This window comes from Musa acuminata, chromosome BXJ3-7, assembly GCF_036884655.1.
Source record: "Musa acuminata AAA Group cultivar baxijiao chromosome BXJ3-7, Cavendish_Baxijiao_AAA, whole genome shotgun sequence".
Taxonomy (NCBI): Eukaryota; Viridiplantae; Streptophyta; class Magnoliopsida; order Zingiberales; family Musaceae; genus Musa; species Musa acuminata.
In genome coordinates, this window is record NC_088355.1 from 5,268,200 (window position 1) to 5,293,438 (window position 25,239).

General features: G+C 37.9%; 4 protein-coding genes across 6 annotated transcripts; 1 reads left to right on the forward strand and 3 right to left on the reverse strand.

Moving 5' to 3' along the window:
* Window positions 1-912: 912 nt before the first annotated feature.
* Window positions 913-8,816, reverse strand: LOC135643594 (vesicle-associated protein 1-3-like). 2 transcript variants are annotated; one of them, XR_010498314.1, is made up of 9 exons: window positions 8,622-8,816; window positions 8,270-8,340; window positions 8,050-8,131; window positions 7,838-7,953; window positions 7,582-7,743; window positions 7,425-7,469; window positions 4,346-4,423; window positions 2,921-3,030; window positions 913-1,172 (listed from the first exon to the last, which is right to left on the reverse strand). XR_010498314.1 is itself a non-coding variant. In XM_065160732.1 (8 exons), the coding sequence occupies exons 1-8, from the start codon at window positions 8,671-8,673 to the stop codon at window positions 1,062-1,064; spliced, it is 717 nt and encodes a 238-aa protein (XP_065016804.1). In that variant the 5' UTR covers window positions 8,674-8,816; the 3' UTR covers window positions 913-1,061. The 2 variants fall into 2 exon arrangements, 1 of the variants encoding a protein (XP_065016804.1); XM_065160732.1 differs by lacking the exon at window positions 2,921-3,030.
* A 1,708-nt stretch (window positions 8,817-10,524) lies between these two features.
* On the forward strand, window positions 10,525-12,026 carry LOC135642391 (uncharacterized). Its single transcript, XM_065158517.1, has one exon. The coding sequence runs from the start codon at window positions 10,705-10,707 to the stop codon at window positions 11,530-11,532; it is 828 nt and encodes a 275-aa protein (XP_065014589.1). The 5' UTR covers window positions 10,525-10,704; the 3' UTR covers window positions 11,533-12,026.
* Window positions 12,027-14,408: 2,382 nt separating this feature from the next.
* Window positions 14,409-19,777, reverse strand: LOC103990406 (adenine phosphoribosyltransferase 4). Of its 2 annotated transcripts, XM_009409531.3 has the most exons (6): window positions 19,517-19,777; window positions 18,957-19,067; window positions 17,285-17,377; window positions 16,826-16,975; window positions 15,939-15,997; window positions 14,409-14,787 (listed from the first exon to the last, which is right to left on the reverse strand). In XM_009409531.3, the coding sequence occupies exons 1-6, from the start codon at window positions 19,602-19,604 to the stop codon at window positions 14,734-14,736; spliced, it is 555 nt and encodes a 184-aa protein (XP_009407806.1). In that variant the 5' UTR covers window positions 19,605-19,777; the 3' UTR covers window positions 14,409-14,733. The 2 variants fall into 2 exon arrangements, with proteins under 2 accessions (XP_009407806.1, XP_065015707.1); XM_065159635.1 differs by lacking the exon at window positions 17,285-17,377 and having other exon boundaries at window positions 14,597-14,787; window positions 19,517-19,735.
* Window positions 19,778-22,501: 2,724 nt separating this feature from the next.
* On the reverse strand, window positions 22,502-24,463 carry LOC135642345 (protein YABBY 5-like). The gene is made up of 7 exons (XM_065158429.1): window positions 24,026-24,463; window positions 23,795-23,953; window positions 23,559-23,703; window positions 23,304-23,352; window positions 23,101-23,176; window positions 22,924-22,998; window positions 22,502-22,830 (listed from the first exon to the last, which is right to left on the reverse strand). Exons 1-7 carry the CDS (start codon window positions 24,125-24,127, stop codon window positions 22,795-22,797), a joined length of 642 nt encoding a protein of 213 aa, XP_065014501.1. The 5' UTR covers window positions 24,128-24,463; the 3' UTR covers window positions 22,502-22,794.
* Between the last annotated feature and the right edge of the window lie 776 nt (window positions 24,464-25,239).

Consider the following 25,239-nt stretch of genomic DNA (forward strand, 5'->3'; position numbering starts at 1 on the left):
CCATCTGCAACGATTTGGCGGGGAAGGTGGACTTCCTCAAGGCCCTGCTCGCTGCCGAGATGGAGTCTCATGCCAACCACACGCTGCCACAGCACTTACTGCACATCGACGAACGGCTGAAGGCCCTCGACCAAGCGCTGCACGAAAGGGACGACCCCAGCGGGTTGCTCGAAGATGGCCTTTGTAATGTGTCCATGTGCTCCTGCACAGACAAATGCTTCGAGGAGGAGGAAGCAGAGAGGGAGGAGGAGAAGAAGGCTGAGGAGGAGGAGGAGAATAATGTACCAAAGCCAGAGGATTTTGCTCCGCTTACGAACGAGAATGTAGAGGGTTCAGTAGCAGCGGAGCGGAACAAAAGGAGTAGTGTAAGAGGCAAAGATGGGGAGATGGCACGTCGGCTCGCAGGTTGCTGCTGCCGGTTCATCATTGTCGTGACTGCAGCGGCCGCAGCAATTGGGGTGGCAGCGTGTTTCTTCGGAATGGAGGAGGAGAGTTTCCTGGTGCCCACCTGAAGGCGATTCCGACTTGAACTCTGCACCTGTAAAATGGTATGCGTTCATGCGAGCAACATTTGCATGTTGTGTTCTGACAAAAAAAAAACAATGATTATGATGAATTAGTTCACTTTCTCCTACTGAAATTGTTAGTTTACAGACACTAGCAAGCAAGGAATTTCTTTACCAGCAAAATAAATCAGAATGATAAACCTTGATGATAATAGATCCAGAACTAGTTATTCTATTCCATTGCTCTCTCTCTCTCTCTCTCTCTCTCTCTCTCTCTCCATAAGATCCATAACTCGTATTTAAGGGTCATGAAGATTTGGAACAGCCGAAGCAAATCTTTCAACGGAGTGCTACAAATGTAAACATCAGAGATTGAAATTTGCCGATATTTAAGAAAAGAGCAAAATGATGAACTCGAATGCACAAATGATCATTGTCTTTGACAAAATGAATCAACTCATATATAGATCAATACTCATGGGGAAGCCATTCTGTTAGGCGCATGAAGACAACATATGCTTGAAGCAGGAACTTCCACGTAATCGGTCTGTGTTTCTATGTTTTCTTGATGAGAAAGCCTATGATGATCCCCAAAAGAGCCACAATCGTAACAAACGTGACAGAGAAACCGCTACGGTTTTTGCGCCTTTCTTGTCTTAGCAGTTCCTGGACATTAAAAGAAAGAAACCACGGTCACAATTAAGGTGGGTTCATCACTTTTCAGTACCAAGAACTTGAGGATAAAGGCAGCAACGCAATGCAGTATGCCATGGACTTTATGAATCTCATGGTTCATTAATTGATAAACAATCTCAGAAGCATCACAACAGGAATTGAATCATGCAATTAAATTCTGGAAGAGGCCACAGGAAAGGTTCAGATACTAATCATGAATAAAAACACTAGATCCATACAGTAATATCAGACCATACAGATCTAATGCTTTTGATCACAGTAAAACTATCCCACATAATTATATCTATCAAAGAAGGCTATAGCTCAAATCATTTCAAAGCTTCAATTCAAAAAAGTTTCAACATATATCATTGTGTCACATGCATTTTCATGTTATACCTTTAAGGCTTTAACAATAGATTTTCAGAGATGGAGGAGCTCAAACTTCCACCAATCCATGGACCTTAGTCAGACCCATGGAAGACAAATCAAGCTCAAGTAGAGTGGAAAGCCAACTAATGTATATTCCCATCAAAAATACCAGAGAGTCGAATTATATCTCAGTTGCCTTGCACAACAGAGTAGAAAATAAAATTTTGGTTCGAGTAGAACCTCTAACTAACAGCTCACTGTGTCAGGAATGTTAATATCTACTAATTCATATAAATGCTTAAGGCGATAAATGGACCATGGTCCATTCATATATATTTAATGCTTAATTGCTTATCACATGTGGGTTGACAGAATGGTTAAGTCTGCTGCATGGAGCTTAAATAAGGAAGAAACCATGCTTAGAGAATTGTAGAGAATTGAAACAAAGACTAGGGGTGTTCAAAGAGGTTCGAACCAAGCCATTAAAGGTTGAACTGAACCAAACTGAAAAAACGGTACTCCGAACTGGAACCAGTTCAAACCAACCTAACCGAACCAATTTAAAACCCGTTAATCTGGTTCAGTTAACCAGTTTTCAATTTTAAGTAATTTAAAATATATAAATATTTCAAAAAAACCAGTTCAGTTCGGTGAATCGATCTAGTTTAACTGAACCAAACCAGAATTTTGATCCAATTGGACCTATATTCTCAAAAAGTTTAAATCACAAATATCATTCTAAACATTCTATACAATTGAGCCTATACACGAGTGGGTTTTTATTTTTTTATTGAAAGATGCCCTAGAGGAATATCGACTTTACATGCAATCTTTTTTTCTTGATGAGGATATGCAATAATATATACAAATCAACAAGGGGATTATTAACGAAGAAAGATGATAAAAAAATATAGGGTTCATACCTGAGACGAGAGAGCAAGGCCAAGAAGGGAGCGATGAGGAAGAGCCGCAGAGACGAAGGAAGAGCAGTGAACTCATCGAGTTTTTGGGGTCTTTGGGTTGAGTTGGTATTTTATTAAAATTAAAATCGGTTCGGTTCGGTCAGAACAGGTTAATCAAATCGAAGAAGTGTACTCTCACAAACTGGTACCATTTATAGTTTTCAAAATCGAATTATTGATGAACTGGTTCGGGTTCGATTTTCTAGTTTGATTTGAACACCCCTACCAAAGACCTACTTTGATGTCATGATGAAAAATCCATTTGAATCTTGCTAGATAAAGGAATAAGCAAGCCAGTAGGATGGATCCAAATAGCATGATAAATGTAATGTATAAAAAACATAATGAAGACCAATTATATCCAACAAGCTAATAAGGGAAAACATATTCTCGCAAAAAATTCACCTTTCTATAATGCTTATATCATTATCCCACTCTAACATGTCTTTTTATGGATTATCACATTCTGAAAATTACTTGGGTCATTTGTTCTTACAACTTACAAGTCGTAGTACCTGCATTAAGTGAAAAGAGCTAGCGAAAAACTTTAGAAGATGAAAGGACAATTGTAACCAGGATAAAGACTAGATTTGAACCCATGAAAAATATATTGACATACACAGAGAAAAAATAACAACTATTGTTAAATTGGTGTTCAAGACACTATAGAAAATAAAAATTTTGGTATCTAGGATTCTACAGTTAAACAAAGAAATGGATGCTAAGATCTTGCTTACAGGATAAAAGCAAGATGAAATGCTGTGTCCATTGACCTTCCTAAGTAACCACTAGCAACAGCCTCATGCAATGGGTCATACTTTTTGGTTAAAATGGAGAGATGTATTATGTTTTCCACCACTACAGTACACAGAATGAAAAGAAAATAGGACAGTGAACATCATATTAAAAAAAATGTTGGTGACACAATTGTGTGGATCTCGCGATACAAAACTTTAACAAGAGCACCAGTCTCTCGCACAAAACCCCAAACATGAGGGAGAAAAAAATGGTAGGGAATGCCCTATCCCTAAGCATCGACATACATAGACATACAATCTTTAGTACTATGATGGCTGAGTAAATGCAAGACAACATTGAAAAAGATTGATGCCTGTAATTCAACAAGAAAAAAATTAGAAACAATTGCATTGGCAGAAAGTAAGATGGTGTTATTTTAAGAAAATGAGAACAGTTAAGGTTAATTTGGATATGTGAAAAAGATTTCAAATGCATCAATGAGGGTGAATCAATACAAATTAATGGTGCCAGGGATGTGAAAAAAAGAAACAAAGAAGAGTTGAACAACTAAGAGTACATAAGATACCTCTTTGATTATGTAGTGTCATTAGTATCAGGCTATTAGCTGAGTCATATGTTGGAACATGATCACTATAACAACCCCAAAAAGATGGAAGAATAAGCTGTTACTGTACCATGTCTTAATTCACTTGACAAACACCTATATATGATGGTCCATAGTGGCACCATACAGGTAAAAGATTTATTAGAAAGGAATTCCTGGAACCTAGGGCTTGTCACAATTCACTTTTCATCATATCTTCAATATAGAAGTTAATAAAATTTAGCCACTGTATTCACCTCCAATATGAAAGATACAGGGTTATTACTGCTTGGATTTAAATCTAGCAGATTAAAGAGTCAAAAAATGCAAAGGTGAACTGAAAAATTGACACAATAATATCAAAATTTTTTGGGTGGGAAAAAATACATCATTTGAGCAGAAGTTTTGGAGTCTCAGATGTTAAAAAGAAGAGATGTTCTAAAAAATAAAGAAACAAATATAGAATAGAATAAACAAGAAAAGTATACCAGCTCTTTTTGCAACTTCTTATTTTGTTGCATTGCATACTTCTTCTCCTCAGTCAACTTTGAAATCATAGTCTCCTCCTAGGGAACCAGAAAATCTGGTTGAGCCACTAAAAGACAAGATAAACAGAATAGTCTAACTTTTGCACAGAAGAATATTAGTCTAGCATCATGTCACATGATTTTTCCCAACATTTAAATGGGCAGCCATCAGAATATATTCTTAAATAAATGTTCTATCATTGATTGTGAGACAAGCATAAGCTGATAATAAGAAAGAAAATTACGAAAAAAAGAAAGAAACTCCTTATCAAGAAAAGAAAAAGAGAAGACCAAATTCAAAATTATTTTCATAACAAGATAGTTCTCTTTTCTTTAACAAAAAAATGGGGGATCAATGGATCATTCCTATGTTCATTAAATATTACCGAACTCTATACTCTTTCCAAAATTTGTGATTTAGTTGTTACTGAGGTAAAGTGGAACATTTTTAGATTTATCCATTTTTATATAGAGTTATTTCAGTGAAGTTTGAGACAGATGCATGTTGGATGTTTCTGTAGACATGTTCAACAAATTAGCAGACTTGTCATAATCTATGTTTGATAATGTTATCATATGGCGTGAAAGACATCTATATTATCTGCAACAAGGCTTATGAGATGTTGAATATTGGCTAAATTTACATATTTTAGATATTTGACTTACTATGTATGTGAATAATCTTATTAGGCTCTCATATGCATTTGAAGTACTTTTGTATGAAATGAACTATGATGAGAGAATTTTAGCATATCCATGTTCAACGATGCCAAACAGAGTCTATCTTGATTGTTTTGTTTAGGTGCCTTTAGGTAGGATATTAAGTGATGGAATAAGGACTTATTACTTATCTCATAATAATTTGCAAAAAAAATCAGTTTAGGAAACTATATATGTTACTTATAGATATCAAATAAAAATTGGATGGTTAAAACAGTGAGGAGATCAATTAATACCTTTAAGATTAAAAAAATTATAAGACAATTGTTAGACCAGGAATGATTTATGAATTTGATTGTTGTGCAATTGAGAGACAAAATATAAAAAAAGGTTTATATTTTTGAGATTAGTTAGTTGAGTGGATGTATAAAGTTACTAGGGAAGTTATGAAAATAAATAATTTCATTTGTGAAGAATTATGTGTAATTCAAGAGAGGATAAAAAGAGGGATAATCGTTTAAGATGGTATGAACCATCTGCTAAAGTGATCTTCAAATACTATAGTTAGAAGATGTATGAGTTCACTATTAGTCATACAAGGACTAATACAAGGAGAGGCTAAAAACACTTCACTAGAAACTATACATAAAGATTTAGATATTCTTAACTTAACCAAATATGATTTTTTACATATCTCAATGATGATAAAAGATCCATGTAGCTGGCCTCAAGTAGTTAGAGTTTATAGCTTTATTGTTGTTATTATTGTTGTTGACCTCTCACTTGATATAATAATAAATAATTCATGCCAAATATGATGCATCTGGTCTAGATTTAAATATGATAACCCTTTTAAATAGAAAATACCTACAATTTAATGGGGAACTCCTTAGAGTAAGCTAAATGATAGTAGATACATGGATTCTGTTAACACCCTTTGAACTAGGCTAAAATGGCAGCATATTGATGATATAATAAAAAGGTCCTTTTGTAAATCTTTACTAAACCATGATAGGGTATGGAAATGAAAGATTCAACTTAAGCATGAACACTCAGTAAGGGTGTAAGTTGATTGCACCAAATAGGCAGTAAACAAAACTTGATTACAATATACAATCGCAAACTCAATATGAAGCATTAATTTATATCAAACTCCAATTGAGTGTGAAGGGTGTTGTTATTGTATCCGATTAATATAGTGTTCATCTCAATTTCTGAAAACTTTTGGCATAGGCCACTATAGGTTACTTATTTCTTTCATAGAGACTCAGGGACCACAGAGGTTGTTAGAGCAATATAAATGAAAGTTGTGATATTAAAAAAGGGCTTGACTGATCGTTGTTCTGCAGAAAGCAGAACCAATGAATGTAGGAAAAGCCACTGAATGTTCTGAGATATAATAATTGAAAATCAATGATTAAAACCATCCATTCTCTACCAGGAATCCTCATCCAACTCATTTCACTCTATGAAAAATTCTCTACCTCATTGTCTACTACTTCATCTGCCTTTCTTGAAGCCTTTGACCGTCATGACCACATCCTAGTTACTCTCATTCGAACTACTAGTTTCCTCTTGTACCCTTAACCTCTCTCCTAGGTAGATCCTCCCTACAGTTCCTCCCAATTCAACAGTGCTAGCTATTGTCCTCTAAAGCTCCTCTTTAATTTCCTTTATATTCCCTAAATCCAAATTCTAATCCTAAGTTATGAAAATTTACATGAAAAGGGACAAAAACAACAAAAAATTAATGCGCCAATACAACAATTCCGCTAGTACACTATAGCTACATCACAAATATATATCAAAGGCATTAGACAATACATGTTTAATATGTAGAATCATGAATTATGATCATCTTATAGTATGCAATTTTCCATTAGAATGAATGAGAAACACAAGCAACTACAGTTTGCTCAGAAACAAAGAAGCTAAAAGACTTGGCCTGTTTATTGGGTTAGAAATCAATTATTCTGGATTCGTAATACAATAAGATATAAAATTTATAATTTAATGTCCAATTATGCTAACAAGTCATACATTTGATTACCAAATAGTTAGAGACCCAGAATTACTAAAAAAACTTTAGTTTATTATGTATTTATAAAAATGGACTACAAATGTGCAATTTTCAAGGAGTGTGTATATTTGTTTTGGCCAAGGTCCCCACCCAAGTTAACTTTAAAGGGTTTGTGATGGTTTTTTGAACTTGAGCATAGCAATCGTTGAACAAAGCAGTGAGTTTTCTACTTTTATTTCCTACTTAAAACAATAGAGTCAATATTTCTATTTTCTCTATCATGTGAAAGATGTGAGTTTTCTACTTATACCCAAGGAACTTGTATTAAGCACAGACAGAATACAACATATATAAAATCACCTCCTCAGATTCATCTCTAGGAGCTTCTTCTAAGGATCTTGATACCTGAAATGATTTCCACTTTTGTGTTAGTAACACTCAAGCTCAGAAAACAACTAACCAAGAAGACTAATTGCAATCTCCAAAAATGACTAGTTAGAGATGAGGATGGGCTTACAGCATCAAACAAGGTTGAACTCTGAGTTTTATTCTCTAGCATGGATGGCCGTGGGGAAATTCCTTCCTCTGATTCCTCAGGAACTGGTGAGGGAGGATTAGCAGGTATATAAACAACCCGTAGCTTAAACTCCTCAACAACTTTGTCGGGTGCTTTGTTGAACTAAAAATTTAATATGATCATCAATACCCATGACATCCTTAGGGTTCAGAAAACAAGATTAAGAAGGAAATCAAGAATTATCATAATATGCTACCATTTCAGCAGTAATGTCCTTGGTTGTTGCTCCATCATTTGCAATAACACTCTGGATAAGAAACTTGTCTTTGCTTTGATAATCAGGTGGAGCTTCCTTCTGAGCTTGCATTGTCACTGAGAATGCAGAAAATAATTGCAAAACTAAGCTTCAATGGTTGATAAGGAGTGAGACTTAACAGTTAGATTCAAGAATTTAACACACGATTTCACCTGTTATGGTAATTGCGGACCTGGGCTGAACAATTCCCATGTTTGGGCGCACGCTATATTTCTTGGGGCTTGTTGTTTTAACCTAATAATAATTATAATTATATAGAAATCACCCACACATAAACAATTAGTCCTATAACCCTAGCAACATAAACACAAACGCATATATCTGAACAACAAAGATAAGGTAGAAATCAAGGAAAGAAAGAGCTGAGATAACCTTGAAAGCTACATAGTTATCTGTTTTGTTGGTCAGCTGCATGCAACAAGAGCTCTGCCTTTTCACTTCGACTTCGCGAGATAATCGTGTCGGCAGTCGTACACAATCAGACATCATCAGGATCAAGAATTCGATGCCAGCCAGGCAACGTTTGCACGACCAAAAGCCAAAAAAACCACCAGTCCGGTGCTCATCAAGATCAATAGAATAATACACGAAAACTACAACCTAAAAACCGATCAAGACCGAAACCCTTCAACGTAGACAAAAGTCCAATTTATGATCAACGGGAGCGAAGAGAAAATTGAAAGAAACCGATTTAGATCATATACGGAAAGACGAGAACATTTACAAGGCAATTTGAGCTCGGAGGGGTGGATCTTGAGAAGCCCTCCACTGATCATGATGACAGATTTGGATCGCTGCGGACAAGAGACTGCCTGTTGCTCTTCTTCCCACCTCGATCTCGAAGAAGAGAGGAATGGAACAGACGGATGAAATGCAGAAGAAATGCGACAGAGCGGTACGACTCCTTTCTGCAACAAATAATGGCTTGGTTTTCTTGTTGGTTTATTTTGTTTCGACGGCTGAGGGAGATCGAATCGAACGGCTGGTGATCCCAGGCGGAGTGAGGAAGGTGATGGGATCTTCTCCAGTTTCGCCTATATTTGCAATTGTTCCTAGTACATATCAAAACCGCTCACCCTTGGCGGGTCCCACGTTTCCAAGTTATAATGATTCAACGAATGCTTTGGATTCGGGTGGAGGGATTGGAGAGGATCCTCACGAGGTGAAGTATAGAAATTGTTGGAATGACCACAACCCAAAAAATCTTCGCGTCGGGAGGAGATGGGAGATTTTATTTTTCCAGAAACATTTTGGGCTTGCCAACTCATCGACCGACTCATCATGACGCGGGTATCATTCGCTGGTCCACCTTGTTACCCAACGACGACAAGGCAGGTAGCTCGATGGGTAACATGAAGAAACGGAAGCAGTCGATGTAAATGAAACCCAACGTTCCAAGCTGGAATCAGCGTCGGGTAGTGTTGCGTGCCCGTCTGTGAGGTGGTTGAGTCCTGATGCCTGTCCCGATGACACCACCCAAATCACGTCTCACGAATCCTAAATTGCCTGTCCCACGAACTGGGGTGTGCATCATCATCACCGGTGGCCCCCACAGATCAAGCTTGTGAGAAAGCGCCACATCATATGAGAGGGCGATTGGGGATCGTTATCAGGTAAGCAAAGCTTCATCCAAGTTAAATGAGAGATAGGAGCGAGTCTTAGGCTTGGTTTGAATAATGGGGGTTAAATAATGTTAGTCCAAAATAGATGAATTATTTGGGTCGCAAAAAGCAAAAAAAAAAACAAAGGAGAGAGAAATATTTTATGCCATCTTGTACATTGTTTTCTTTACAATTCATTATTTTCCTCTCTACTTTAATTTGTATGATCACCTTCTCTGCCTTGCTCATCAACTCATTTACCAAAACATACCATCGTAAGCCAACTTTGGTTTGAGTTGCAGTCTATTACAAATTCAACATTGTAAGACGAGTATATTTGAATAAAGGCCCATTCAATGATCAAATTGGTAATCACAAAGAAAAATGATGCAGGATGTGAATTGGTAATCACAAAGAAAATTTGGTAATCATAAAGAGTTTTAGTAATCCGTAGGATTGGTTTGGTAGAATCGTCGAGTATTACTTAGACATAAGGAGTAATGACGTGATGTGTCATCGAGTGATTAGAAGATACATATTTTTAGTTTAAATCTGTCTCGGATTTTATGTAACTTAAATAAATGAGAAGAAGCATCTGACTTTGCTTGAAGATTGCATCCAATTCGGGACTTCAATTATGTGCTTTTATGAATATACTACTACTTCTATTCATATATATATATATATATATATATATATAATATAAATAGAAGGACATTTTTAAAAAGATATATTAAAAAGGCCCTAACTTAATACAAAATGATAATATAACAAATACTAGCCATGTTTATAGTAATTATATCATTGAAATAGAAGTCACGTTTTAATCTCTTCCCCCCATAAGAACAACATGGTCGAGAAATTAAGGAAAGAACATAACTATTTACTTCGAGGACGAATTTTATCTTATGGGAATCCAAATCCAATATTGGCATTCGAACTCGACCTTTTGAATTTGAATATATTTCGAACCTGATTAGAAGGTAATTAAATCTGATTTATACTGATGGAATGAATACAGTAAAATATATATTTCGATCTGTCTTATTTGTAGGGGAAATGTAAGAGAATGTCAATACTGTAAATTTACCACCACCGTTAGAGTCCCACCACCGCATACAACCCTTCACCTCTCTTCGTCCATCTCATTTGCTTGCCGCTGCCCACCTCCGTTTACGTTGCCGTTGCCGTTGCCATCGCCGTCAAATGTCCTCCGGCTGGATGAAGTCGTTTCGCTGCAGATCTAACGACGTCGACGACGTCGTCTGCCCCCTCGCGCCGTCGTCTTCGTCTGCCAAGAAGTGGCTGCTCCTTCCCTCCTTATTGCTCTCCTGCGCCGACTCCTCTTCTCACGCTCCTAACGACGTCCTCCCGAAACGTCCCTCCGCCGCTTCCTCCCGAACGCCGAAACCCGAGCCGAGATCCCGCCCGCAAGTCTCCGCCCCGCCTCCCTCCCCGGCCACGGCGGTGGCGCCCGCTGGCCCGTTCCCGTCTTTGGTGGAGCTGCCGCCTGGCCACCCCTCGCGCCGGGTGGTGGAGATCATCTTCGGGTCGCGATGGTGTTCCGGCGAAGGGCGCGCCTCCGGGGCCGACGCCTTCTCCGGAACGATCGAGATGCTCTTCCGGGTCCGCAACCCGGCCCGGAGCGTCGCCCGGTTCGAGGAATACCGCGCAGCCGTTCGTTCCCGCGCCGCCCGGTCCGACGACGCGCGGTGCGCAGCCGACGGGAACGAGATGATGCGGTTCCAGTCCCGCCCTCCCGCCTCGGCCGGCGAGGTGTTCGACGGCGGAGTGGCGTGGTCGCCGGCGGAGGGGATACGTACATTCGCGGGGAGCGGCGGGGCCCACGAGAGCGGGGGCGGCGGCGGGGCCGGGCGACGGGCGATGCTGGTTTGCCGGGTCATCGCGGGCCGTGTCCGGGCCGAGTCGGACCCCGAGTCCGCGGCCGACTCGGTGAGTTTGGGCGAAGGTGAGCTTCTGGTGTTCGATCCCCGCGCCGTGCTGCCGTGCTTTCTAATTATCTATAAGCTTTAAACTTGCCTTTGCCTAATCTAATATTACAATTTCAATTAACATCTATAATATTTTTTATGTTCTTAAAATAGTTCTATTTGATTGCATGTAAAATTCTCCGTTGCAAGAAATTAAAATTTTTTTATTTTTTTTTACTTTGGTTTGTTTAGTTTCATTAAAAAACATTTGAACTCATGTGGGAATGATTTGTTTTCTTTATAATTCATTTATTTTCCTTCCTCCAAAATCAGTGATATATTTAGAATTGGACATTATCACATATATGTAGAATTAACGATGATGTATTGGAGATCTTCATTTTATTTGGACCATTAATTCGTAAAGATGGAAGTTGAGGGTTTCCATCATACTTTTATTGCTTGATATATATCAGATAAAGACCACTGACCTAAAAGCCAACGTATTCTTTGCTTGTGAGATTACAAGTGACAGCAACCTTTTGTTCTATTAATTCATGAGTTGAGTTCAGTGCTCCATTTCTGCAAGATTGTGGTCCAAATCGAGAAAGCAGTCATCTGCATACCTTCAATTGTCACTGCACTGCCAAGATTGTACTTGTGGAGGACCAGAATAAAGATGAGGTAAAAAGACATTAATGAGTCTCTTCTAATAACTAGTGATACATAAAGATCCATGTAAAAATGCTAGCAGTGTTTTCTCTGTGATAGATAAGTTGTTTGGATGGTCCAATCAACCATACAAAATTAGGATTATTATGTCTTAAACATAATTATGTTTAAGTATTTAGTCTGTTTGAAATGGGGAGGAGAAAGTCCTCTTGAACTTTACTTTTGTTCACTGCATCATAATTATGTTTGATGTTTGTAACAATATCAATTACATTTACTCGTGTTTTAGGAGATAATATTCAATATTATGTTTGTTGAATGCCAACCAATATGATTACTAACTGCATCACAATTAACTATGGTCCGAGAGATAAACTTGTGCCTAATTGCCCTTTATGTATTAACTATTATTTGATTCTTTATTAAGGGGTAAGTTTTGGCGTTCTTTATGTATTTAGGGGGTTGACTATTAAGTTAATTTTAATTTTTTTAAGTGAAAAAGATTCATAAGAAATTTGAGTATTCAAATTAAATTTGATGAGTTCAAAATTAATACATAGAGAAGTTCCCTTTTAATTATCACTGATTATATTATGAGGTTATAAATCGTATATGAATAGACACTTTATATTTTATCGTATGTGAATGTATCAAACATAAGAAGACACTTTGATCATATCGATCATTGAGATATGACACACTTGATCGAAGATGACATCTTGGCTACAACAAGCGTTTTAGGCGCAAGTACTATTTATTAATTTTAACTCAAATGGATGTGTAATTCAATAGTAAGGAGTTCTCTGCATGAGAGGTGTGTTCAATTAGCGATTTTATAAATCCATTTTTTCTTCTTTGCTTGTTAACGTAAGCATCTCTGCTCGATTGAGTGAGATTTCTTTTCTTTCACATGTTTATGTCTATCAATGAATGGATCTTTTACATGAGAAGATCTACTATAACGAAAAAATCTTCGAAAGATCGTTTTATTTGCTTTTTAAATTAAGAGAGGTACCTAAGGAAGATCTTTAAGAGGATCTTTCTACACGACTTCCAAATAAAGCATGAGAAGATCTTTGAGATATTTGAAGATCTTTTAGTTGAATGTTTCTACGCGATATGGTTATGTCAGATTCTTTTATTCTAAAAGATAAACTACCCCAAGATGTAGTAGATTTGAAAACTAATTGACGGTAAGACCGACGTAAGGATGAGACTTTCTTAAAGATATGAATAGCTTTAGTCATCTTGAAGAATATAATCATTTTGAGGGTATAGTTGATCCTAAGTAATTATTATTTTAAGAGTATGATCAACTCAAGGATACAACCTTCTTAAATCATATAGTGGATATAACTGACTTAAAGGATATAACTATCTTAAGGAATGCAATCATTTTGAAAACATAATCGACTTGTGAATATAACTGTCTTGAAAGATATGATTATTTTAACGATACGATCGACATGAGGATATAATTATTTTGAAGAATACAATCATTTTGAAGATATAACAAACTTGAGAAATACAACTATGTTGAAAGATGTGATTGTTTTAAAGATATGACTTTTGAATAATGCAATCAATATAAGATTATAATGAAATCAAGGATATCATCATCTTCAAGGATGTGGTTATTTCTAAGATATAGCTTACTAAAAGATGATTTAGCCATTGACAACTTAAAGATGAAAGTGAATTGAGTACGATACATATGTGTGATCAACTTCAAGATAAGTTAATTTGAGGGCATGACTATCTTGAGGAAAATGTTAACTTGGAGATATGATCGGCTTGAGGGCGTGACCTTCGTAAGGACACAATCATTTTGATGATATAAGCAAGTTAGGTCATTGTTGACTTGGGGATGTAATCTTCTTTTGAATTCGGAAGGAGATTAAGCTTTAACGTAGAATCTTTTTAAATAATATTAATGTCCATTATAATGTCGGCTAAGAGTTACAATCGAAGGGATTTATATGTTCAACTAATAATTAAATAGATAAGCACGAATTTTGCCTTGCACATTAATCCTCAATTTTCTTTGGACACCATCACCTATGTAAATAGGAAACTCTAAGCATAGTACTGATACAAGAAAACTAGTGAATGATTCTTGTGCTTGTGGGAGAAGACTGATGAAGTATGATCCCAGGAGGGACTTGAGATTACAAAATGCTGCAGTAACTCCAAAACTTCTATATGTTGAATTCTTACAGATCATGTGGATGATCATGGATTATCTTTCTCGAATTGCATTCCTGGAGATCTTCAATTTGGCATCACAGTCTATCAAAATCAATTGCATCAGTCAAAAAAACCAGTTCTTATTTCTCATTCTTCAACTCAACAACAGTTTGCAGAACTAGTACAAGTATCAGCTGGTGCTGATACAACCAAAAACAATTCCTTTGCATTGGAATCCTCTTTGATCTCAAATATCTCAATTGCATTACTCCAGAATTCTGGTGTCTTAGTGAGGAAAAAGACAGTAACACATCCCAGTAAACCAATCAAATCTTATTGCCACAGGAAAGAAGATAGGCAGCTTCATCTATGAGAGTCGGAATGAAATCCTCCAATATACAGTATCATGAACTCGCTTCAGCAAGATGAGAGAATAATACCATCATCAATGGGACTCCACCAGTACGTATAACGGTTTGCCGTTTAACCTCCCTCGGCCCTGCAGATTAAGTTAGATGCCACTGTTATGTTTGCTGGTTGAGTTGCCACTTAGAAGCAATTGTGTAGGTTTGTTTCTAAGATACATGATGAAACATTGACAGATATTACACTAAAGCAAAATAGAGGAGCCCAATGGAAAATTACGATGGCGGTACAGTTCATTTTTGGGCATGGATGATCTGCGCAGATTGTAGCAACTGAAATCGGTCTTCGGCAAACTAAGGTTTTACCGATACGTAAATACTCAATACGAATGATCCTAGCTAGAATTCAGTGTCCACACATGTGAGGTTCGAACAGCCTGGTCGAAAACGTTGAAGATGATCAGTGTCTCGTAAAGTATTCTGATAAAAACTTACGACAATTGACACCGTTTTCCTATCCATCTAAGAACGATAGATGAACATTTACAAAATTTACATCAGTCATTATGGAGCATCGAGTGATCATCATGGAGCTTCTCAAAGTGTGGCATTTTGAATTGCACTTTGTATACTATGGATAATATACTTTTAAAGGTTTACTTATGATTTAGAGTAATCGACATTTTTAGTTCCTTCTTGTGGATCTCAAGTGATTAAATCCACCCTTGGTTTATGCATCTGATATTCTACACACTTGGATGTGGGCAGATTAAAGAAGGAAAAAAAAAAGAGTAATAATGCTTTATGTCGAAAAATCATAAAACACAACACTGACTATAATGCACAATATTTCAAAACTTAAAAACAAAGATGATGTTCATAAGTACCTCTCACTTTTTAACAAGACAACATAAAATGAATGATGGTGAAGTTTAAAGATAAAACCATTGATTTGGATGTGAAGTTCTATGCCAATGAAGTTGCTTGCTTATGTTGAGCTTAACGGAAAAGTACAAAAGCTTCAGGTAATATGATTTTCTCATTGTGCTTTAAATGCAGATCGATCGAACAATTTGGAGCTTTTCGATAAATGTTCACACAAAATAGTTCATTTATGTGATGTATTGTTGGAGAATGCTTGTAACACTAATGTAACTACAACAAGAGAACAGCACACTGAAATCGCGGCAGTAAAACTTGAAATACTTCGATAAAGAAACAGATGAAGTGAAAGTATATACACGCGTGAAAGAATATAGTAACAGGAATAGCATGTAGAACACACCTTGAGTTCTGGAAGTTCAATTACACATGCGCATTCAAGCACCTCAGCCCCAGCCCGCTCTGTGAGGAAGAAGAACATGGGGAGATTAATCATGAGCAGATAGGAAATTTGAGTGAAAGACAGCAGGCAACAAGAAGCAAAAAATTGATGGTTGATGCAAGACAAAGAGAGTTAATATCATCTACTTCAGCATTGTGTAAAATATGAGACTTTCTGGGTTTGTTCTACCAGATAAATCTGAGTAGCATCCACCTACCATGACAAATGGATCTTTCAGACAGGTCAGAGCAAGTTCACAGGGTTGAAATTTGTGTTTGATTAAGCACAAGATTCAATAACTTACAATGAAGCTATACAAAACAGGATCTCAGTAGTAGTATTTGATAAGCTGGCCTCGACAAGAAAAGTTCTGTTTAGACAAAAAAATCAGTTTTTCCATGTCTAGATAAAGCTAATGTGGCATGCAAGTGAGTGCTAAAGTATATTTAGTGTATGAAATGCATGTTGTTTATCTTCTGCCAAAACCAAGAGAGTAGCCATTATTTTCCCAATACTCAAACAAGTCCTCAATTCTTGACATTGATAATGTCTTGACATTAATAATCAGCCATTATTTTCCTTAACCTTCAGTTTGCCCACTTATTAACCAGCTGAGCTTCACTCTAAAGCATACTTTGGCAGTAAAAGTGCAGGTATCAACAATGAGCAAGAACTTTGACTTATGTTGGCTGCATTAAAAGAACAAGTAAAACACACTAAAAATGTAATCTTCATCAAGAAAATTTACCTGTCGACGACAAGCTCAATTAGTTTCTTAGAATTTATTCACAGGCTTTGTTTAGTTAGTTCAGAGTTTTGGGCTACATATCTAAGCCATAAGAACATACCGAGTAAACTTATGGCGGCACAAAGAGTTCCACCAGTCGCGATCAAATCATCGACTACTAGAGCTCGTTCACCAGGTTGGACTGCCCCAACATGCATTTCAAGACAATCAGATCCATATTCCAGTATGTAGTTCTCTGAAATCACTTCACCTATGCATTGCACAAGGATCCAAGAATTCAATAAAAGAAGTTAATTTCATAAATTATATATAAAAATTTAGGCGTAACCCCAGTAATTACAACACACAAGTATATAAATTCTAGAATTCATTCTCCAATCTATACTGCAATCACCACTTGAAGTCAACTAGAAGAACATGGATTACTGATGCATAAAGGAAAACATGAAAACTAATGGCCAAGCATGTAATTGCTTTGCAGAGCTCCTGAGTTCATATTATTCCAACTGGAAGCAGCAAATGCTAAGAGCAGGTTGCTAGGTACTAAGTTTGGATGTACCTGGCAACTTTCTTGGCTTTCTTAGTGGGACAAACTTTGCACCGATTGCCAATGCAATTGGAGGACCAAATATGAAGCCTCTAGCCTCAACTCCTATCATAATAGGAAAAAAAATCACCTTAATTTTGCTAAAAAATGAGAGCATTAAAAAACAATGGAATTTTCCATGTTATAATCATTATACCACAAAGCATAAAACATTAAGGTATGTGATCTAAATCATTTCTCGAAAAGAAGAAATCAACCGATATACGTACGCAGAACTCGTCTGAAAAAGTATTAGAAAATTTAAGCCCAATAAAAAAATTTGCAAAATTCCATTCGCAGAAACTCTAAGCAGCCGCAAATTTAGAAACGCGAGCAAAGGAAATGCTTAGATAAGAATTGAATAACCATTATGACATAACAACTACTTCAGAGCACTGAATTAACTGTTAATTATGGAAAACATAATATAATACTGAACAAATTTAAGTAAAGGTGACAGTCATTCTGAAATTGATTGGAGTGACAAGTACTAAAAATTGGAGCCATAGGGTGCCACAAACAACATAAGGTGTGACAAAATTTCAGACAAATATTAATGAAGGTTGGAGCCATAAGGTGCCAAAGAAAACCATGAAATCTGAATAAATCAATGGTGATGGTATCATTTCTTTCTTTATTTCTCTTCTGCAAAATTTAATGATGACAATTTTGGTTCAACTCATAAGATGACTCCCTGCTGTTGGGAAGAAGCATGGAATGGCTACTGCAGTTCTCCTAATAAAATGTGACCCTCCTTTCTATGATCAAGTGTCTGTGTTCAAGAAAATTGTGAGATTAACATGGTCATAATAGCAGTTCTCCTTCTTTTCTTTCTTTTTCTTCAACCTTTCCTAAACAGTGTCTAAAGATCCCAACTTGTTTCTGTTCATTTCGAGCAAAGTCTGGAAGGATCAAAGCTCAAAGTAAAGGACCATTACTATGGTACAGATCATCAATGCTTGACCATTTGAGGGGAGGAAATCTCACTATTCCCACCTCCAAAGGCTGCAATTTGAAGCACAGCAACTAAATGAAGCACTAGTCCCTTAATGTCGTTCAACTCTCCCATCGCGATCGCATCTACCGAAATCTGAACAGCCTCGGAAAGGCACGGACAACAGAGAAATAGAATATCGAGGCCCATAGAACAGTGCCAAAGCTTTCACCATCGAACATCACGGTGTGGACCAGGAAGCGATGTCAGTGTCGATAGGGCCCAACGCCACCTCCACAGGCTAGAACAGATTCGGAGAACCGAATCCATGAAGAAGGCAGAGGGTGCCCGCAGCTCTCACAGCTGGGCCACGATAACATGGGGCAAGGCAGTCAAACCAGGCGCCCCTGCCACTGCCGAAAAGGCTCTCGAGAGTCCAGAAACGATTCAGAAGCATTCTGTAATGGAAATGATGACAGGGAAGGCGAGCCTCCGCCTGTCAATCCACTTTTATCCTCCAATATAGGAAAAGTCTAAAGGAAGAAGGACCCACAACCGACATCTCTCACGACATTGATGGGCAAGTAGCATTAATGGGAGGAAAGGAAACAAACAATGACCAGCGCGCCAATGAAACGGAGGGAGAACACAGTGGAGAAGAGGACTTGACATCGCGGAGCCACTGAAGATAGGGAAGTTCAGGGGATTTACCGGCGACGACAGAGATGCCTCTCCCCGTGTACTGCTCCACGAACAAATCCACTGTGTCCTTGAACGCTTTCGGCTCGAGCAGCAGCGTCGTGATGTCTTGGAACATGATCCCTGTAATCCTATATCCATTAGCTGGAGAACTAGAGAAAAGACGTCGGCGTGGCTGATTCAGGCAAGCATGGAAACCGCAAAAAGAATCAAATTTGTACGAGAAAACAAGAAAACTTGGCATCAAAATCCAACCTTTTGACAAAATAAAGATTACAAACGACGAGAAAGAGAGCACAAGTACGCAGTCAAAGATATCAGACGAATTAGAGAAGGTGCGGGATAATGCTCTCCAGAAAGCAGAGACATAAAAATCAGATTTTTAATTGGAAAAGAAGGAACAAAAGCCATGCGGTGACAAGAAAAAGATCGGAACCAAGAAAGCAAGAGAAAGAACAGGGCTCTGTATGAGCTGACAGCGGCATAAAAATGCAAACTTGCATGGAAAGGCAGCGAGAAAGCAATAGAAAAAGCATTGAAACGCAATTTTCATTTGCAGGGAAAGGTGCGACCTTTCTTGGGGAAGTCGGGAACCACGCGAATGGACGAAGCTATGCGTTGAATGCGCGTGTCCTGCTTCTTTTCCTCGCAAACCGCCATCACCTCCACTTGAAGAAGCAACTCTCTCTCTCTCTCTCTCTCTATCTTCTCTATAGCATGACAAAGAGAACCAAGCAGAGAGAGAGAGAGAAGAGAGAGAGAGGCTGAAGGCTCAAGGGGCAGCTATATATCATTCCATGGATATACTATATACATCATCTCTGTCCATATATCTCCTCATGTTGCTCCTTTGAGTAGATAGCAGATGATGGATGACTGTTTCATCTTTACAGTGATGGCTGGCCACCGGTGAAAGGGTTGCTTTCCTTTCCTGCAGGGGTGCACAGTGGTGCAGACTTACTATATATTTCACCTTTCTGTAGGTTCTTTCCTTCATCACAATGAAAGAAACTTATTTGGATGTGCTTTGAGCTAATGAGTTGATTTTTTTTCTTTTTGATTAGAACATCATCCAAACCATCTTACCTAAATTCAAATCATTGTCTCAACCTTTTAAAATGATTTATATACTTATGAAGCAAACTAAAATAAAAAGGTGATTTTTTTTTTATGTTTGATAATAATTTCTTTAAGAATTTTACCTGAAGAAATCCCAATGTAAACCAAAACATTTTTCTAATTTCTAATGGAAGGACTTTTGCAGTTGTTGTGGACATCAATAATATTTTTTTTACAAAGGGTAAATAAAAAAATATTATAACATAAAATATTAATACTTTTAATATTAATTTTTATTACCACTAATAATATAATCCATCAAAATCATTTACACAATTATAATTGAGCAATATTGTCACACTATCACTACTATTAATTAGTATCACCATCATAATCAATAATTATCATTATTATTATTATCACTATTTAGTAAATGTCATCATCAACACCTACAACTATCATTGTCCCTATCGCTATTATTTCTACATCAACTATCATCTTAAACCAAAAAGGTGTTCACTAATTAGATTACTATCACTCATCGGTTGTGGCATGACGATTATAGATTTGTCACAATATGACAATAATGATAAGTCGTAATATCTCAATTGTTTAGATCTACTGCATGGATACTTTTTTCGTTATTAAGCTCTATGCAAAACAATATCCTTAATCAGATTAGGAGCTTTTTAATTTTTATTATAATTTTTAGCAAAGTTTTTCTTGAATACATATTAGTATCTTCTTAAATAATTCTCTATCTTGTTGTATTATTTATGGGAACTACATTTAACCATTAATGAAAGATAATATTTTTTATCTTTATAGATATATATATATATATATATATATATATATATATATATATATATATATATATATATATATATCTTTTCTTTCATGTACATGATTTTGTTGTCACCCAACTTGAAAAGGAATCGGAGAAAGATGGTGCAATCCACCAACCCAAAAGGTGGAGAAAGAAGATAGAAGGTAGGCACCTATAAGAAATAGAAAGCGAGATCTCTTTGGTCTCCAACACTCATTTTGATATTGCAAGGTACAGCCTCAAGATCCTCGCTCACGTCATTCATCAGCCGGAACAGTGTCAAATCCAATCCTGCAACCACATCTCATCCTTTAAGAGACACTCCATCTTCTCCCACCAACTTTGCTCCCACCTCCTCATCTCTCATCTGCATTACTATTGCCATTCCTAAATGAGCTATGTGAGATAGAATTTTGTGCTTTAATCCTCATGGAGCACACAGATTTGCCAACCCTCACATTGTAGGATTTTGAACGTTGGAAGGGTATGAAGTCAATCTTACTAGTCAACGCAACTTTTATTCTCGTGCACATGGATTTGCTGAAACCATTGACCTCTTTCTTCTTCTTCTTCTTCTTCTTCTTCTTAATTGGTTTGTATTGTAAGGCCACTAAAATGGCGTTTGGCATCTTAATCCTTGTCAGGAAGACAAGAAATGTTAGTGACAACTCATTCCTAAATAGTCGAAAGATCAACTGCGTAAACCAATGTTGGCACCTCAAAGCATACCCACATGTTGTTTCTCAGGGTTTAAGGAGAAAGGAGAAGAAGGCCCATTTGCATTAAACATCACCAATGGAGGATTTAGTGTATCGGGTGCTTATCGGCTATGCAATTAATCATACTGGCCAAATAAGTATCATATACTGTGAACATTGAATCCCCTCTCTAAGATACTTCTCAAGTACGATGGAAAGAAACTCCAACTTCTGTGTTGAGTTTGTCACCTGACTAATAATTTTGTCATATGAATTCTAAGTTCTGAGACGTAGCTTCACTTTGTCTCACACACAATAGGATCTTTATGCTCATGAATCTTTAGTCACACATTTATCTTGCTATTGAATCCATGTTCCAAACCTTCTGTAATCAAATTTATACGAGGGAAGGATGATAGAAGTTATATATCTATGTATATAATGTCTAAGGAGAGTGTCATGTATACATTTCACATTTCTATCAGACCCATATATATATATATATATATATATATATATATATATATATATATGAAGTCAATCTTATCTTTCACTGGATTCATGCACAATCAACACTTGATGTCTCATTCACTAAGATAGATGTGGTACCTCAGTCAAGCTCATAAATCCTCAAAAATGGAATTGCCACATTACACTGCTATCTGATATCTCCATTTGGATCGCCAAAGCTTGTATTTGATTGCTCAGTTTGTTCCTTGTTATATACATTTCCTTCAGCTTGCATGAACACAACACAGTCGTTCTACTTCGTTTTAACACCAAACCCTTTCCAAGTTTTCTTGGTTTGGATCTTACGATGGCTCGGAATGCCTTATTTTAACATGTTGATTGAGAATGAATCACAAATACTAGTGGATTTCTTGTTGGTGAGCTAAGTTGCTGTTTAGAGAGTAAACAATGGCTGAGAGCAGCAATGAGCGAATGGATGAGGAAGAACATATAATGGAGTGTCTGAATCCTTTATGTTATGCTCAGCTATAAACGTAGACAATTGAGGAAGCACATTGTCTACTGCAACCAAAGATCAATTCATAAATGCTTGAAAAGGCTAAGTTTGCAGTAGGGTTAGCAGATAAGAGTGTTGCAGACATATCTAAGCACTTCAAACTTTTTGTCCATGAGATCTGCCACCACCCAACCTTTTGCACAGGCATTTACATCCCCCACTGCCCCTATATCCTCCATTAGAAGACCAAGAACGAACCCCAAGAGGAGAGGAAGAGGAGAAAACCAAAGGGAAAACTCAGAAGCTGTCTTTGAGAAGAACATCCTCTCCCTCCTAAAAACAAAGAATGACCAAAATAAGCTAAGAGAAAGATTAGGTTTTCTGAGGTGGAGAGATAAATATTATAGCATCTTTCATTTCACTTACCTGCAGCCGAAAGCTGGCCTTCTTCATGAGCTGATCCGGCATCAGACCGAAATGGATGTGCGGAAAGTGAGCCCACTTAGAGCAGAAAATGTAAATTGAGAGTAGAAGTAGTTAGCAAAACCCTAGAAAAAGACGGGTTAAGATAATACGATGAGGGAGAAGGGGGAAGTATGTTACGTTTTTTGCAGCTGCACTGAAGGCCTCTCTGTGAGTAATGTCGGGATTCACAGCTTTTATGCGTTGGATTTCATCCCTGCAAATAAGAGTCCCCTCATTCCCCTCCTTTAGATTTCAGAAAAAGCTAGTGAAGAAAGTGAGATTTTATAGGCACTGTCAAGTGTTACTGTACTGTCATGACATAATGGTGTTGTCTCCCTTACTTGATAAATCGATTGTATGCGGATGGAATTCTCTGCCTTTTCTCCAAAGCTGCAACAAGATTTTGTTATGATGAAAGGTTATCAACAAGCAGGATTAGGTTATGCAGTCGAGGAGAAGGGAGGAGGGAAGAGATGATTCGGATGAGATGCAGTTAATTGGTGGAATGACCTTCTACTAGTAGAAGATGTGAGACTACAAGACAGCCTCCGTTGCTAAGATGTAAGCATGCGAGAGAGAGAGAGAGAGAGACTTACGTTTGTTAAGGACCGGCGTCCGTCGAAGTTTATCATCAGTTCCTCTGTTGACTGAAGCCACTAGAGTATTGGTGGTGGTGGTGGTGGTGGTGTTCATTGTGGTTGGATCCATTAGTAAGCTTGTAGGTGAGCATGGTATCTCATCCTACACCATCAGACCGCTCATGAAACATCAAGATCGAAAAGAAAGCAGCAAGTAGCTAATATGGTATAAGAACTCCAAGTGGATTCTGTACCGAGAGCTTGTGATGGGGGAGAGTCAGAAAGGAATGGCCAAGTCGGAACTGGTTGACCTCGGGGAAGAGAAGTCCCCTCGCATTGACAGAGAGAAGGTTGGTGCACTTGCCGCACTTCACCGTCACCGTCATGAAAAGACTACTACGGGGAACGCTCACCTGCCGAAACCCATGAAGAGAATAACAGATGAAGCAGCAGCAAAAACTATAGAGTAAGATTTCGGTACATACCGCGAGAATGGTGTCGCAGAAGTTGCAGTAAGCGTAGCAGAGCTGCTCGGAAGGGGATGACGAGAAGTGGTCAAAAGAAAAGGCGGCTGAGGAGGATGACATGCTCGCTGCTGAGGTTGCTGATGATGATTGAACGGCCGGCTCTCCCAGAAGGGAATATCTTCCCTTTTATACCTGATCTGATGATGCGATTTGATGTTTGATTGACTGCCGATCCTACAAATATGACATAGGATCTATCGTTTCTGAATTCAAGAACAGGTGGAGAGAGAAAGAGAGAAAGAGGCTGAGAGTAAAGGGACAAAGAGGCACTAACAGGATGAATGAATGGAATGACAAAAAGAAGAAAGGGAGGGAGAGAGCTGAGAAGTGAAGGTGGGATGGTGCAGAGGCTTAAGCTGAGAGATGGGAAGATATAGGCTAAATGGGAAACCCCACCCGCCTGCAATATCAGACAGATAGCACTGCTGCCCACAAATATTCTTAGTGAACTATATATAATATGAGAGTATGTGCAACAAGGAATAGTAACTCAAATAAGTTCACAAAAAGAATCAAACCAAGATATATTGAATGACCAATGCCCATTTCAAGAGAGCAAATGATATTTTTCTGCGGGAGACAGTAATGCAACATGTCATTTTCAGATATAGATTGATCCATAATGGTGGAATTTGGAAGCTTCCCTCTCTAAAGCAATTTTTTCCTTCGATAAACGCAAAGGAATTGAGAATGACACAAGTAGTCCATCCAAGCATCAGATGGCATCTGAATTGCTTCCTGCAATCAATCCGATCTGTCTCTGATATAGATATGATGGTGTCCACACTCGTATTCGATGGCTACAAAGGGGATCCGGTCATGCTTCCTTGTAACATGTCGAGGTCGCAAGGCTCCAATGGTGATTGCATGGATCACGTGCAGCGCGGGAGAGAGAGAGAGAGGAGCGAAGTGAGACGAAGGAAGCAGTCATCATTCCCAATGGGATGATGAGTCCCTCAGAAGTTCCCAGCGAGGAAAAGAGGCGCAGCAGGGGCGGGGCAGAGTTGGGGGTGCGGAGCGAGAAAGCGACGTATCCATGGCCTTGTTAGCTTTTTCTCACCCAGCACTTGTTTTCGCGGTAATGAGCGAGAAAGAGAGGGAGAGAGAGAGAGAGAGAGAGGGAGAGAGCACGCTGTGATGTTTCTCGGATCCCTCCTTCTGTCTCCGGGACA

What these genes read in the sequence shown, in the direction of transcription:
- LOC135643594 (XM_065160732.1), bottom strand. Translation starts at nt 8,673, where the DNA reads ATGATCAGTGGAGGGCTTCTCAAGATCCACCCCTCCGAGCTCAAATTG. An exon ending in CTCCGAGCTCAAATTGCCTT is followed by an intron (nt 8,341 to 8,621) that starts GTAAATGTTCTC and finishes TATCTCGCGAAG; the next exon opens with TCGAAGTGAAAAGGCAGAGC. An exon ending in GTCCGCAATTACCATAACAG is followed by an intron (nt 7,954 to 8,049) that starts GTGAAATCGTGT and finishes CTGCATTCTCAG; the next exon opens with TGACAATGCAAGCTCAGAAG.
- LOC135642391 (XM_065158517.1), top strand. Translation starts at nt 10,705, where the DNA reads ATGTCCTCCGGCTGGATGAAGTCGTTTCGCTGCAGATCTAACGACGTC.
- LOC103990406 (XM_009409531.3), bottom strand. Translation starts at nt 19,604, where the DNA reads ATGGCGGTTTGCGAGGAAAAGAAGCAGGACACGCGCATTCAACGCATA. An exon ending in AAAGCCAAGAAAGTTGCCAG is followed by an intron (nt 16,976 to 17,284) that starts GTACATCCAAAC and finishes TGCAATGCATAG; the next exon opens with GTGAAGTGATTTCAGAGAAC. An exon ending in TTGAACTTCCAGAACTCAAG is followed by an intron (nt 14,788 to 15,938) that starts GTGTGTTCTACA and finishes CTTAATCTGCAG; the next exon opens with GGCCGAGGGAGGTTAAACGG.
- LOC135642345 (XM_065158429.1), bottom strand. Translation starts at nt 24,127, where the DNA reads ATGTCATCCTCCTCAGCCGCCTTTTCTTTTGACCACTTCTCGTCATCC. An exon ending in TCTGCGACACCATTCTCGCG is followed by an intron (nt 23,954 to 24,025) that starts GTATGTACCGAA and finishes GGGTTTCGGCAG; the next exon opens with GTGAGCGTTCCCCGTAGTAG. An exon ending in AGGCCAGCTTTCGGCTGCAG is followed by an intron (nt 22,831 to 22,923) that starts GTAAGTGAAATG and finishes CTTTGTTTTTAG; the next exon opens with GAGGGAGAGGATGTTCTTCT.